Here is a 16,234-nt window from a genome sequence, read left to right on the forward strand (position 1 = left end):
CGGCCTAAAGACCCTACGGTGCAGGAGACCATCTGCCACTGTGAGGCGGTCCCACTCCCGCAACAACAGTCGTGCGGCAGGCAACAAACCCTCTCGTTCTGCTTGACTCGGCTTACGTCCTGCCTCCCAAAAAGGAAGAACAGCACTAATGGTAGGATCCATCTCCTGAAGCTTCCTCAACTCCGCCGAGGAACGCTGCGGGAGCACTGTCATAGCTGATTGCGTCACCGGTGGCACCCTTCCCGAAATGGCCTCCTGTAGAGGGGATGGCAACACACCTTCCGGGAACAGGGATACCAAACTCCCAGAATTAAGCTCTAGTTGTTGCCGTGACAGTGCATCAGCATTTCTATTCGTCCTGCCAGGCCTATAGCGAACCGAAAAATTAAACGCTGCCAGCTCAGCCACCCACCTCTGTTCAGTGGCCCCCAACTTGGCAGTGCTCAGATGGCTTAAAGGATTATTATCGGTCCACACTACACACTGCTGGCCCCATAAATATTCCCGGAATTTGTCGGTCATTGCCCACTTCAACCCCAAAAATTCCAGCTTCATAGAACTGTACTTCCTCTCAGCTGGATTGAGGCTCCGGCTAGCATAGGCCACAGGACGCACCTTTCCCTCCTGCTCCTGTGAAAGCACAGCCCCTAGTCCATGATGACTAGCATCCACCTCCAAGATGAAAGGCAGAGAAAAGTTTGCAAAAGCCAGAGTCGGAGCATTAATCAGTTGTACCTTCAGCTGCTGGAAGCTCTCCTCGCATCCGTCTGGCCACACCTCCGCCAACCTCAATTTCTGGCCCCTACGACCCCTACCCCCCCCCTTGTTCTGCTACCAGGCGATGTAGGGGGCCCGCCAGTCTGGCAAATCCCTCTACAAAACGGCGATAACTGGCGAAACCCAGGAAAGACCGCAATTCCTGGATGTTCCTTGGCCTAGGCCAATTTGCTACTGCAGACCCCTTCTCCGGGTCAGTAGAGACGCCATCACGGGAGATCCGATGGCCAAGGTAGCGCACCTCCTTCCCAAAAAAGCAACACTTCTCTAAATTAGCCTTCACTCCCTCCCTCTGTAGTCGTCCCAACACCAACTCCAGACGCTTCAGATGTTCACCTGCATCAGAGGAAAAGATGATAATATCATCCAAGTACAACCATAAAGACTGCCCATTCTGATCCCCAAAAATCCATTCCATCAATCGCTGGAATGTACTAGGCGCATTACACAACCCAAAGGGCATTCTATTAAACTCGAATAGCCCAAAGGGGGTACAAAAAGCTGTCTTCGGACGATCACTCTCGGTTACAGGGATTTGATGGTATCCACTCGACAAGTCAATAGTGGAAAACCACTGAGCCCCGGATAGAGAGTCTAATGTCTCCTCGATGCGAGGCAGGGGAAATGCATCCCTACGGGTTTTGCTGTTCAACTGCCGATAATCCACACACATCCTCAAGCGGCCATCCTTCTTTTTCACCAGCACAATGGGAGAGGCAAAGGGGCTGCAACTTTCCCGAATAACTTGACTATCTAACAATTGATGAATATGAGCCCTCACAGCCTCATAATCCGACGGGGGGATACGTCTAAACCTTTGTCTGACCGGCTTATCATCCATAAGGGGAATATCATGTGATAGGAGCGTAGTACATCCCAAGTCACCCTCCGATGACGAAAACACTCCAGCATATTGCCTCAACACACCCCTAACACGTTCCTGCTCTACTGAGGACAATGCTGACAGGTCAAGTCCCTGAATTTGCTCCAACACTGAATGGTAAGCACCCATATGGGCATTCACAGAAAGGGTTACCCCACCCAAGGTACTCCCCTCCCCAAGGGGCTGATCTACCGGCCCCACCTTCTCTGTCACCCCGGGAGGCAGACTTACTACTTGGGCCTGTGTCACTATACCCACTGGACAGCGCGGATAAAGAGTGGCCATAGTTTTGTTGACATTCAAAATGGGAACATACACAGTCCCCTTGGTTACTCTGAGGAAAGCCGGAAGGGGCAACAAACTACTTGGAAGCTGCCGAGCGGCACTGGCGGGCTCAAATAAAACTTCCCCTAAAGCCCCACCCAGCTTTTCGGCACAGGTTGCTGCCACAAATGTAACTGTTCCCCCAGGTATATAAATAGCCTTTCGTCCTCTTACTTCTACCAATCCCCTGGAGGGAGGATCATTAACAGGAGCTTGCTGGCAAAACTGGAACGCCTCCTTCCACCGTTGAGCCTCTAGGCTAATGGTGGAACCATTAAAGAGGGCTGAACCATGCTGGACAAATAATTCAGTATAACATTCCCTGATCACATTCATCCCCAGCACCCCTGGTGTACTAGAGCCACCTGACCCGGGAGGATCCCTAACCACCAACCAGCCCCTCTTTGGTAGATGTTTACCCAAAACCTCAACTGCCAACTCAACATAGCCCACATAGGGTATTTCAAGACCATTTGCCGCCTGTAAATGCAACCAATTACACTCCTTCAATTGGCCCTGCATATGCTCCCGGAAGAGACTCTCCGGTAGTGTTGACACCATTGACCCTGTATCTAACAAACACTTCACCCCTACCCCCCTACTTTAACAGTTACTGTAGGGCACTGGCCTACCAATGAGGAGATGGCCTGACTTACCGGGGTAGGCCGTCAGGAGCCAATGTTGCCCCCTTCCAATGAGTGGCTCAGCACATTGGAGGGGCCTAGTTTTCCGGAGGCTGGGACGCAACACCGGCCTGGCCAGCAGAAACCCGGAAACCTGACAACTCAACCCGTTCATTATCACACTCCCGTGCATAGTGGCCTGGCTGCTGACACCTACGACAAATAACAGTACCGGAGCGACTCGGGCCCCTCGGCTGCTGCGAACCTGATAGGGCCGAAACACTTTTGGTCAGGAAATTCAATTGCTCCTGGTGTTTTAGCAACATTCTCTTTAGCTCTGCTAACTCTACACCAGTAGGTGCAGGAGGTAAAGACTCAACCTTAGGTGGGGGTCGAGTGTAATGCATAGCACACAGTGAGGGCACAGAATGACTCCTACCCCTCCCACATTCACTGGGCCTCCCCTCCCGCTCCCATCGGATGGCTTCGGCCCGAACATCAAGCATGGACAACTGGGGGGCCTGGCGGACAAAACGTTTCAACTCCCTACGCAGAGCTGGATCATACACATACTCCACAAACTGATCACGCAACAACATGAACAATCTGAATTAGGGACAGAATCAGGAGCACGTTGTAACACTTTATCCATCAATGAACAAAGAGCATGAGAATATTCCTGCAATGATTCCCCCTCATGTTGTTTACGTGAAAAGAAACCCTCCTGTAACTCAACATAGGACTTAGCACAACCATACAAGTCCTTCAAAATGGCAGCGATCACAGCAGGGTCCTCCCTTTCAGCCCTACTCCGATACCGAATTTCAGCCTTAGCCTCCCCATCTAGATGATCATACATAAAATAAGCTTCCTCCAATCCATTCAGATGTCGGGCCCTCACGCTAGCCTTTACCTCCTCCAACCATTCATCCACCCCAATCCCAAAAGTTCCCCGAAACACCGGGCACCTCCGCTCCCTGGGAATATACAACCGTTCCATCCCAGTGTTAACCAAATGCCCGTCAGTCCTCGCCGATGACCCGCTGGTGCTTGGCTGTACGGTGGTATGCTCCCGCCGAAGATGTTCATTCTCGGCCTGCAGCTGTTGCACCAAGTCCTTAAACCTCTTCAGACATGGCTCCTCCCCACACTGCAGGATATAACACAATTCCAGCCCCAGCTGGTACAGGTAATGTCCCTCGATGGGCCACTGCTGTTTTGCCTACCAATCTCAAATCAATCCACTAATAACACGCCAAAAACTGGAATACTTGTCTCTGGTAAGAAGATGCAGAATCCTGCCGACTACGCCAGATTGTAACCTTGGGCTGCAAGGTTACGTAACCCCGACTACGCCACCAGAGGCCCTGCCCCTCAGGACTTCAAATTAACCCCACAACTTCCCTTTGCATGAACACACAGAGACGCATATCCCAGAATTAAAACAATTTATTAACAATAATTTAAAAATGAACCCTCCCAGTCAGTAAACAATTACCAGCATATGACACCACTAAAACATAGACAAACGGGGCTGAGAGCAAAACCCAGGTGCTGGTGGTCCAATACTATAATCACGCCTTAACCCCTTAGCCAGCAAGGGAAGGTGCTTACCTGGAAGAAGAAAAAGGAAGGGGAGACACCACACACATACACCGCAAGGGCACACATATCCAAGTGGGAGTTAATATCAAAATCACAGCAAACCACATCCTGGAGTTAATACTTCTCACTCACCCCACATTCACTCCATGCAGTGCAAGAATACAACCTCCAACCCCCAAACTCCAGCACCACATTCACTGGCTCTCTGCTGTAAATGGGGAAGAGACTAAACTACCCTCCAGTCTTCCTACTATACCAGCCAGCACCCAGTTAGCCCCGATAACCACGCCCCCCCCCCCTTATTCACAACAATGCCAGTACAACGCACATAATCTTACAAAACAAAATCAAACACAGGCAAAACAGCAGTGACCAGCTCCTGAGCATCAGCATAGACCCGGACACACTTGTCACCCCGAACCCAGCCTTATGCCGCAGCCGGGACACGGAACCAGCCGCTCACCACCATTTCCGTCGCTCGCAGAAGTATCGCGGCAGCAATCGAACCTCCCCCACTAGCGGCTTCCCACCGCTTTTATCCACGCTGATCCCAATTCATTGGGTGTACCGCTGTTTTGACCCAATTAAGACGCCATCATGAACCGCCCCCATTTACCTAATCAGCGTCTCATACATACCGCCGGATACGGGATCCGTGGATGACGTCATCCCTAGCGATCACCGGTTACACAGGGATATTTGTGAAACTTGTATTTTAAATAAATGTATGTGCTACAGCTTAATCATTTTTAAGCCGGAGCTAGCGCTCACTGATCAGGGCAGACACAGGGAGATGAGTAACTGTACCGGGAAAGCAAGACCTCGCGCTTACAGGACAGTACTGGCGACATTTGGAAAGTTGCTAAGGTTTGTCCAAAAGTCGCTAGGCGCTTTTTTGAAAAAAAGTCGTCAAGGGGTCTGAAAAGTCGCTAAATCTAGCGACAAAGTCGCTAAGTTGGCAACACTGTGCCGAATACATTCCTGGAGCCTTCGATTTAGCATACACAGTGCCCTCTACAGGATTCTGTCGAAACAGCATCTCTCAACCTCGTTCACAAGATTTGTGTCTTTTTCACAAAACGTTTTTCTTTGTAAATCCCAAAATCTTCCTATAAATGTATGTATGAATGCTTCTTGTCTTTTTCAGTCACACGACGCCTTTATAAATGAGCTCGCCGATTAATCTGTTTACATGAAAACATCTTAATTGCATTAAGGCCTGTAAACGTGGCCACCTAACAAAAGGTAACTTCGTGACTTAGCAGACTGCATGTTCCTCATCTCCTCTGTATGGACCATAGAGCTGTGTATCGGAGAGTCTGACAACACGATACGTTTCAAAATACAGGCATTACAATTCAGTGCGCTGCGCTATTTTGCCATTCTTTTTAGAAAATCTTTTAGGAAAACATGGCATATTATAAAGAGCACATCACCAAATGGATGAAATCTGAGGTAAAACATTTGATTTTTAACCCAATCAGAATAGAGGGATCTGCATTTGCTTTTACCACAGTCCCTGTAACAATCCAGCATCGTAGCACTACAGCTATTTCGGATTCAGCCAACAGGTAACGTTACTAGTCAGCAACCTTGTGCAAGTTACTGAAAATTATTAGTTACCAATTACTGCATATAAAAGTAATTATAATAAGGGTGGGACTGGACCGTGTGTCTGCCTGGGGGGTCGCCGGCCGGGATTTCCAGCAGTTTGAACTTGTGGTTGGTGCGGCAACGCACTACATCAGCGCCTGCTCCCCCGGCCTGACCTGCCCTGTATAATAACATAATCAAGGTAAATAACAGTGGGCTAAAGGTAGTGATCACATTAACATCGCGTCGCTGTTCTAATACATGGCGCAGACATCGGGGGAATATGGAATCAAATGTTCGGTAGCGATGTTTCTGCAACACAGATGTTTGCCGATGGATTTTCAAGCATCGCGGAGACATAGTACCAATGCATGTGTGCTCTCTGGGGAGTTATATTATTTTAGTGTTTTTTTATGAATTAAGGGGCAATTTAAGATTGTTTCAAGGTATGTAATAACATAACATTGCCCTTTAATTCTGATTAATTAAGGGGCAGTTTAAGAGTATTGTAAGGTTCCTTTACTACTTAAAATTACTTAAATCTCCCCTTAATTCTAATAAAGGGATAGTTTAATATTATTACAAGGGTCCGTAAACCTTAAAAATTCATAATTTCACCCATCAATGTTTATTAATTAAGGTGGTTATTTAAGACTGTTTTAAGTTTTTAAGCACTTAAAATATCCTTATATCACCACTTCATTTTAATTGTGCGCTGAAATGTTTATGTAAAAAATAAAGCATAATAAATCACAAACCAATATGATAAACGTATCGTTTTATTATCATGCATGAATGAATTACAATGAGAAAAGCTTCCTTCCTTTTACCGGCCGCTTGCCCCCTTGGGCTTGGAAAGCCTTCGCTGGGCTATAAGCTCCGTCTTCATAGCCTCTTCCTCCTTTACGTTTGTTGCTTCCTTCCTTTTACCGGCCGCTTGCCCCCTTGGGCTTGGAAAGCCTTCGCTGGGCTATAAGCTCCGTCTTCATAGCCTCTTCCTCCTTTACGTTTGTTGCTTCCTTCCTTTTACCGGCCGCTTGCCCCCTTGGGCTTGGAAAGCCTTCGCTGGGCTATAAGTTCCGTCTTCATAGCCTCTTCCTCCTTTACATTTGTTGCTTCCTTCCTTTTACCGGCCGCTTGCCCCCTTGGGCTTGGAAAGCCTTCGCTGGGCTATAAGTTCCGTCTTCATAGCCTCTTCCTCCTTTACGTTTGTTGCTTCCTTCTTCCACTGCTTTTTCCTCCTCATCTGTCTTCTCTCCTCTCTCTCTCTTTTCCTCTCCATTCTTCTTTCCTATTTCCTCTTCTGCTCCTTGCTCCTGCTGCTTACTTGACCCATCTATGTGTTGTTACCTCCACCTCACTCTTTCTCCTGCCTATAACGGTAAAGAAGGAAAAATATTAGGAGGACAGAGGTTGTTCAAACATGCAATTACTACAACTTGTACATCAAAATGTATTAACATTCGGATCAGTCAGTAAGATGTATGAGATAAAAATGAGATAAAAAAACGAAACAGCTGGTGAAAGTTTATATAGACTTTTGCTTGTTCTTACAGGGTTTCTGTAGGTGTCAGAAAGTCCATATTATGTTCTATACATAAAGTATTCACTAAACATGGAATCATGGTCATGTCAAAATGTGCTCCCCGAAACTAGCTGATGTTTCTTTACATTAACTTGTGTGGACTCACAGTGGTATAGAGGTATAAGCAAGGTGTGTGTTGCTAACTCTCAGTTTTACTCCCACAGGTCCTTTTGAAACACAGTGTATATTTTTAATAATCATGATGGTCTCATACAACAGGCACTGTGGACATGTTAATGTGTCCTGCAGTAATTTAACATGTCTGGCTTTTAAATAGCACAAACTTTACTTCCCCTTCTGTAGAATTGATGAATCTGCGAATCTGAATATGAAGCTGAAGAATCAACACAAAACATTTGCAATTGTCACTAATTAACCAAGAAGCAAATTCCCCCTTAACACTGTATATGTTACACTGGTATATTTGTAACTCCATTCTGAGAGCACAGTGATACCCACAAGCATTATAAATGCATCACAAACCAGCCAATCACAGGCTGGAGAACTTAGCCAAATGGTCCTGTTTGTATATTAAATGTTTAGTGCACATGACAATAAAATGTAATGCTTTTTAAAGCCATTTAAGGCCTTATTTGTCAATTAAACCATTTTTAATGCTATGTAAGAGCATAATTTTCACTAAATTGGTTTAATTACTCCTAATTCCTATAATGTCCCACGGAAACCCAGTCTTAGAGCTGTCCAGAAAAAAAAAAATTATGATATTTCAAGGAAATTACTTACTTTGTAAAGGTGCTTAAATGGAGGTGTGATGTCCTGGAGGCAAACCTCAAGTGCTTCTGTTCTTTCTACAAGAAACCACAAACATTTCAGGTATGTAGCAATTTGAAACATTGTTCAAAATTAAGTTCAATTCACTCCTCACAAGCAATAGCCTCCATTATTTCCAGTCCACATTTATTATTTTGGAATTTGGTTAAATTACTGATATTTGAAACTATATATCAAACATTTCGCCCACTGACAGGTGAAGTGAATAATATTGATTACCTGGCAACAGTGGCACCTAGTAGTGGGTGGGACCTATTAGGCAGCAAATAAACAATGTGTAGTATATACTGGGATGCAGAAAAATGGGCAAGTCTAAAGATTTGAGTGACAAGGGCGTAGTTGTGATGGCTAGATGACTCATATCATCTCCAAAACTGAAGGAAAATATGTGAACGGGTAACGGAGGCTCATTACATGCCAGATAGTACAGCAAACCTTCAGAGGTCTAGCGGAATCCACGCCCTGACGAGTCAAGGCTATTTTGGCACAAAAGTGAGCCTGGGCCCCACCATGAACCTGCTGACCACTGCAGGACCATCTCACAAGAGCTGGGGGTTTGGAGACACTATGATCCAGCTCTCTAGCCATCACAAAATGGCCCATGTCAAAGTCACTCCCATCCTTACACTTGCACATTGTTTCTGCTTCCAACACATCAGCTTCAAGGACAAAGCGTTCACCTCCTGCCTAATATAACCCCCCCACAGCCAGATTGCACTGTAACCAAATGATCAATGTTATTCACTTCACCTATTATGATGTTATGGCTGATCAGTGTATAACCTCTGTATCTCAGTTAAGTTTCAGACTGTTTTGCAGATTAATATACAGTACTGTGTTTATAATAAATTAAAAAATTTCCCAATATACAGTACATTGTCAGTTTCACTGGCCAACACACGGATCATTGAAACATCATCAGTTTCCTGCTCTTTGCCGATGAGGCTGCAGGGCAACTTTGCTGTGACCTTGAAATTACATGAAATATTCTGTTAAAACACTTTATTTGACGTTTTACCCTGTGAATTGAAATTTTAAGCGCTCATTGTGCTTTATGTATGTGGTATACAAGTAAAACACAGAAATTAAACTATTTAATTAGAAACATTGATTCTAAACAAATTTATGAGGCTCAAACTTTGCTTATGACAGGGTTCCAGTCAATTTCCGCTCCCTTGCAGGCAGTGGTCCACAAGTTTGATGCACCCAGGGATGATCTTACAACAGCCTGGTGGAGACATGTAGAAAAAAGAAAGATATCAGTTTTGCACCAAAAATGTTAGAATACCGAGGAGTGCAGGTGGAAATAGAATCAGCAGTTTACTTGCCTTTAGTTTTAAAATGGAAATTAGGGATTTCCTCAGTCTGGTGAACATCCTGCCTGGACGCTGGCCACTGCGATGGTGTACATGAATAGGGTGAATGGAATGAAATATGTGGACTTTCAGAGTGTGTATGTGAATGTGTGTGTGTAGGGGTTTGTATTTACTGCATTTGTGAGGAACAAACATCCCAACAATGTGTCAAAACCGGTTACTTTTTAGCGTGTGGGAACATTTTTCAGCTCTTCGCAATATAACCTTCAATTTTACAAAAATCTATGAATGCAATCAAACAATGAATTTAGCCAAAAGTCTTATATTTTGTTTGGTTACTTATGGTTCAGGTTAGAGCTGGATAAAAGATACGGTTACCTTGGTTAGGATTAGGGGTTTGCCCAGAGGAATGACAGTGATAGTCAGTCCTGTGACTGTGAAAGGACAGTTTACATGCGTGTCACACGTGTGTCACAGTAACTGGACACAACTGTGATAATTTGTATGCTTTTGGAGACAAAAATGTCTGTGTTTCTGTCACCAGAGGGATAAATCTCCCTGTTTGCATGTGTGTCACCGTCTGTAAGTGTATCACAGATGTGAGAGAAATGCTTGTGCATATAGGCTGTAAACCCTCATGCATTTCAGTCTCTGTAAGTGTTTTGTTCCGGCTGCTGTCAGACGCAGCATAAACGGACTCAGACCGGAGATGGTTGGATTGTCAGGGGTGATTTATTAACAAAGAGCACAAACAGGAGAGAACAGAACAGAAAAGGAGAATGAAACACTGATGCAGAGCCGAAGCCGGCGTGGTGGCTGCCACAGGATCGATTCCTCCCCCCTTAGCCGGGGACCCACCTTATACACCCACCCCCAGGGGAACAAGTGCACCACGTCTAAATTAGACAGGGGGGAGAGAAACAAACACGCCGCCAGCAGAGGCAGCAGCACAGAATGTGGAGCTCGTCACTAGAGGGAGTCAGAATCCACTTTCCTATTGTGTTCAGGGGTATATCTGTATTACTGCAGTGCCACTGTGAGTGTATTGTGGGTCATATTGTGGCTGATAATCTTATTCTTAAACTGTGTAGAATAAAAAAAGAACTAATATATATATATATATATATATATATATATATATATATATATACAGTACTGTGCAAAATGATCTCCATGTTGATTTAAACCTATGATATTATGTCTGTCAAACTGTTTGCCCTTAACCATTTCAAAATCACTCCTAAAGTCATCCCAGTATTGGCAGTATTTTCAATATACTCATGTATTTTTTGACATGACCACTAGCTCACCTCATATAGCTAATCAATGCCTCAGTGACTTTTTAAAACTAGTTTCATTAATTAATTAAGTGAGCTGGTGGTGAAATTTAACAAATACATGAAATGGCTGAGGTGAACCTGAGGAGAGGTTTAGGAACCATATTGGTGTTCATCTAGCCATCCAACAAGATATCAGTAACTTTTTTGAGAACATAAGAAATTACTTTTAGTTTTTTTGTTTTACACATAATTTGCACGTTCTAATATTAAATTTTCTTTTTCATACTGAGAAAATATAAATTTACTACCCAGATAAATAGCTTTAAACATTTCCTATGACTGCCTAAGACTTTTGCACAGTACTGTATATATCTCAGGATTCCTAATGAAACATGACTTATGTGTTTTTTCTGGTAACTGGTAATCACCTACACTACTTCATTGATGATCAGGTGCTTTTCTGTTGTTGTACTAACGTGCCTTATTAAGATTTTATGTTATTTATGTTTACTTAGTTAATATATGATTAATTTGATTATATTATTATCTTTACTAAGTTACCTCAGGACCGCTGTAGGTTTTGAGTTAATAAACTGTCTGCCGTCTGCCGCCCCCTGCTGGCCAAAGCGTCGCCGCTGCGATATCAGGCTGCTGCGCTCAGTGAGCAGAGAGCGCGGATTAAGTCTGTTACTCAGTTACGTTCTGGGCAGCGCGGAACCGGGACATTAATGGGATAGAATAGGAAGCCTTTATTGTCAGTGTACAGGTAGCAAATACAATATATAGACAGAAATATAAAATATACATATAGAGGGGAGGGGAAAAGCTCCCCCCACTCATCAGGCTTAGATTTCATTACATTTTATTTTATTCAGAATCAGAATTCACTCTATTGGTACAACTGCATGTACTATGAATTAGTTTTGGCAGTTTAGGTGCATTTACAGACAACATAGAACATAAGTCAGAGAAAAAGAGTAATTTTCCATGTTTGTTCAGCTTACAGAACCCAATTACTTGTTTTATTAACCTACGTCACACTGCAGACAGAGTAAAAAGGGTTATACTGGTTATAAAGCAGAGATTTTACCTTTTTGCCACGGAGAAGCAGCGACATGTGACACTCTGATACGGTAAAAATGATTCCTCCAGCACACAGTGAGCTATCCCAGCATGCACAGCGACACGGAGGAGTTTGTATAATTAACCCCGAACCCTGGATAGAGGGGTTCAGTGAATGAGGAGGTGAAGCTGTACAGGAGGGTCAGTCCATCAGAGGAGACTCTGTAGAAGGACAGAGTACCAGCCGCCCGGTCCAGATACACTCCTACTCTGCGGGGGCCTGAGGGCTTTATGGGTATGACAGTCTCTTTATTATTGTGACAGACAGAGTAACTCTCAGGATCGCAGAACAGACTCCATGACTTGTCATTGAATCCAAGCCCACAGTCAGCCCTCCCTCCTTTCCTCCCGATTCCTTTATAAGTCACTCCTATCCAGACTCCAACTCCACTCCACTCAGCCTCCCAGTAACAGCGACCAGTCAGACTCTCTCTGCACAGAACTTGGGGACAGAAGTCAAATCTCTCTGGATGATCAGGATATGGATGCTCTGCCCCCCGTGTCGCCTTCCTGTTCCCCTCTGACAGAGACAGGCGTCTGTTTGCTGTGTTGGGGTCCAGCGTCAGCTGGCAGGAGTCTGTAGGCAAGAGGAAGAGCGATTAATCCCATGACGAAGCCCAGCATCTCCATCATTATCACTGTCACACCTCACACACTCACTAACACAGAACTCGCTCCAATACACACATTTTATTCCCAATATACTCATGTAGCTGCCCGAGTCTGCGGCGCTCCGGCTGCCCCCTGCGCTGTGAGACACGCCGCGCTGAGAGACTCGCTGGGGACCCAACTGCACTTTAGCCTGCGCTCTATTATTCTGTACGATACATAAAATATAAAAAGTCAAATATGTGAAATACCTCAGGAAATGTTGGACGCCCGCGCGACGCCGGCGGGAACACGCGCCAAAATAATGCGCGTGTTAAACTAATGGCCTTAATTACAGGTAAATAAAATTACAAACAGCATTCATCAAACATATTAACCATAAAATCATACGACAAAGATTACCACTAAAAGTGAGTTTCTCTTTAGACCACAATATGAATTTCTTTTAATCCACTTTGGACACACAACTCTCTCCAGCAGCGCGCCGACGCGACGCTCCCAACGCGGACGCATCTAGGCTGGTTCTCCGCAAAGCGCGTCACTCGCGTATTACACCGCGTATGCGTACATGGAAACGTTCATATTTCTCTGGTCAAGCTGTGTACTTTGCACATGCGCACGTGTCCTATTTAAGTATTATTAGTAGTAATTCTGATATTCCCTGCACACGTACCACAGTCGCGAGGTCTATTTATGTTTCCCTACGTTTTACAAATTCAGAGCGACAGTTCACGGGGCTGCCAACTTTGATCAACTGGCTGGCGTGAGATTTTCAATTCGGGACAAGTCTACACACATATGCATACACATTTATATGTATATGCAAACTACAACAATCCTCATCAAAATAATCTATGTTGGCGTTTAAAGACGAATTTGGAGTGCGGCAGGCGGTCGTCCGCGGAGGAGTAAAATGCATCATAAAAGTCTACACAAACACGTCCACTTGTACGTGCGTGCAGAGGTACCAGTCTGGCCGCCACATGTTTTCTGTGTTGATTCCGGCTTCTTCTGTGCACTTACATGAGGATAGCAAGACGCATGCGCGACGTGCAGTACCACCAGAAATTGGGGTGGCAGTATGGTCACGTTTTGTCACGGAACATTTTCTTTACTTACGGTACAGATAGTATTACAGTAGCATTTGATTTTTTTAAGAATGAGTGTCCAGAAGAGCTGTATATTTTCACAGACAAGAAAAAAATATTCCGAACACTATTGTGTCCTTCTTTGTACAGCATCTTCAAAATTCAATGGCAGTATAAGTTTCTAAGAAAGCAGTGTCATGCGTACAAGGTACAATGAAATTCTAACCTGAAATTCTTACTTGCCTACTTTCATGAGCAGCATTATTTTTCATACAGTTCCATCCATCCATCGATTTTTTTGCCACTTATCTAATATATAACATAATCTATATATAATGTAGTATTATATAGGAACGTAGATCAACCGGTAAATTAAAAGCTTCACCTTCCAGCTCAGTTCCCTCTTTTTCCAAATTGCTGCACCGTGATCAAGACTCCGAGATCAAAGTCAAATTGAACTTTATTGTCATCTGCACCATATATAAGTATAGAGAGAGATGAAATGGCGAAGCTCAGGGCCCACAGTGTAAACATAAACTTAGTCCAATATAGAAAACAAGACAAGACAATGTGCAAAGGACTTACAGGACAGTGCAACTGAGGAAGAGGAGTAGATTGTCCAATATACAGTAATGTGCAATATTGTTAGAACTATATTAAAAATATGATGTTTTTTCTGCAGTCAGTTAGACCTGAATTTACCATCATGCACACTGTAACAGCCTGAGTTCACAGTGCAAAACAGTGTATGATAATAGTAGTAACAGCAGTAACACGTCTAATATTTCTAACTACCGAAAATAGGAATAGAAGCAGAATGATGGGGCAGACAAAGAATAATGGGGATTCTTATTATTGCCCCCATGTCAGAGTGACAAAGTGTTAAGTGCAGTGCAGCGCTTAAGGGTCGGTCTGTGGCCTTTAGTTATGGGGTAAAGGGGGGGTTAAGGTAGTGATGAGGCAGAGTGAGGGCTATGTGAGCACTTCCCTCGTCATCCAGGGCCTTTGGTCGGCTCTCGTGGTCATCGATCACAGAGTTTATATACACCAGCTGGCCACACTCTGACTGACTGGTTTGTTGTGTTTCATCAGGGATTTATACACAGGAACCATGAACACAGTGACATGGTCTGAGTAGCCGAGGTGGGGGGGGAAGGGCCTTGTAGGCCTCACAAACGTTTGTGTGAACATTGTCCAGACAGATTCTCTCTAGCTGGGAAGTTCACATGTTGGAGGAATTTGGGTAAAACTGGCTTCAGATTTGCTTGATTGAAGTCTTCAGCAATGATGAAAAAAGACTCTGGATTAGTTTAAGGACGTAGTTGTAGGATTGGAACTCGGTGGTTAAGTGAGGAGTGTCTGTTTAGAGATGCTGCAGCAGGGCTACAAAATTAGCAGCTCACTGTGGGGGCTGCGATTGTACAACATTTTTCCCCAGCTTTATTAAACATCCATCCATCCATCCATTTTCCAAACCGCTTATCCTACTGGGTCGTGGGGGGTCCGGAGCCTATCCCGGAAGCAATGGACACGAGGCAGGGAACAACCCAGGATGGGGGGCCAGCCCATCGCAGCAGGTAATGCATGATGAAATTATTCATATACTTTTATACTAGCCGAAAGCGGGAGAAAAGAGAAGAGAAAGAATAAGGAAAGGACAAAAAAAAGAATGAAGGAAAGAGAGGGAGAGGGCAAATACAGTTCAAAGTCATTTTCCACACTTTTGCCTAGAATCAAAGCTAGAACTTTATATTGGATGCCAATTATCAACTAAAAGAAAGTCTGTATTAGGTTTTAAAATTATATTGATTATGCTTTGGCATAATTTGGCAGGAAGTACTGAGTTTATTATGCTCTCATTTTATATTTGCCGTAAGAAAAGAGCAAGATTTTCAGTGAAAGGTTTATAAAATTCTGAGGTTAGACTGTCTGTTCCCGGCGATTTATTATTTTTTAAGTAATTTATTGCTGCAGACATCTCAGTTAAATCAATTGGGACGTCACAAAGTTCACGATCCGCATCAGTTATTCCCATGATGTTTGAGAAGAAATCAAAAATCTTCAATCAAGACTAATGACATGCAAATTATTAAAGTAAAGCAGAATTTTCTTGATGTCATCTGCAGCATTTCCATAAATCCTCTCCCGCATAATGCAGTTGTTCCTGACTTGCTGACTTTCCAGCCTAAAGAAATAGGCTGAGTTCTGCTCACCTTGTTCAAGCCACAAGGCACAAGGCACATTTTTGCCACAATCTAACAAAGGCTCCTTCTGCCTTATGTTTATATATAATCATCCAATTTATTCTGTAAGTCACCTCCTACATTATTTTCTGTATCAGTAAGACGGTTGACTGGTTTGCAGGTTAAAGCAGTAAATCTGATTTATAATTTAGTTTTCTTCATCTCTTCCAATTCACGCCAAGTCACTACTAAACCTTCTGACAAATTTAGTTACATCATGTTATTATTGCAATACTTTTTTTCTGTATTGGGTCTGTTCTAGTGTAAGTCAATTATTCATTCTGTATTTAAAATAGCTTCTTTATTTTTCAAGATTGAACTGTTTAATTTCCCGTTTGAAGATATTTTATATCCAGTAGACGATGACAAAGATTGCATGTTCTCCCCATGTCGT

At 43.9% G+C, this 16,234-nt stretch overlaps 2 protein-coding genes across 9 annotated transcripts in view; both read right to left on the reverse strand.

Annotated features, from left to right (window-relative positions):
* Positions 1–11,507: 11,507 nt before the first annotated feature.
* The window catches only part of LOC125724048 (tripartite motif-containing protein 16-like), an 80,960-nt gene continuing 76,233 nt past the window's right edge, over positions 11,508–16,234 (reverse strand). The window contains exon 7 of the transcript XR_007387127.1: positions 11,508–11,808. The gene's annotated coding sequence lies outside the window, so the exon portion shown is untranslated. The remainder of the gene's footprint in view (positions 11,809–16,234) is intronic.
* The window catches only part of LOC125724042 (tripartite motif-containing protein 16-like), a 178,415-nt gene continuing 173,996 nt past the window's right edge, over positions 11,816–16,234 (reverse strand). For all 8 annotated transcript variants that reach the window (XM_049000962.1, XM_049000963.1, XM_049000964.1 and 5 more), the window contains one exon: positions 11,816–12,477. In XM_049000962.1, coding sequence (XP_048856919.1) covers positions 11,942–12,477 — 536 coding nt within the window. In that variant the 3' untranslated portion in view covers positions 11,816–11,941. The remainder of the gene's footprint in view (positions 12,478–16,234) is intronic.

Source organism: Brienomyrus brachyistius, unplaced genomic scaffold (genome assembly GCF_023856365.1).
Source record: "Brienomyrus brachyistius isolate T26 unplaced genomic scaffold, BBRACH_0.4 scaffold54, whole genome shotgun sequence".
In the NCBI taxonomy this organism is placed as follows: domain Eukaryota; kingdom Metazoa; phylum Chordata; class Actinopteri; order Osteoglossiformes; family Mormyridae; genus Brienomyrus; species Brienomyrus brachyistius.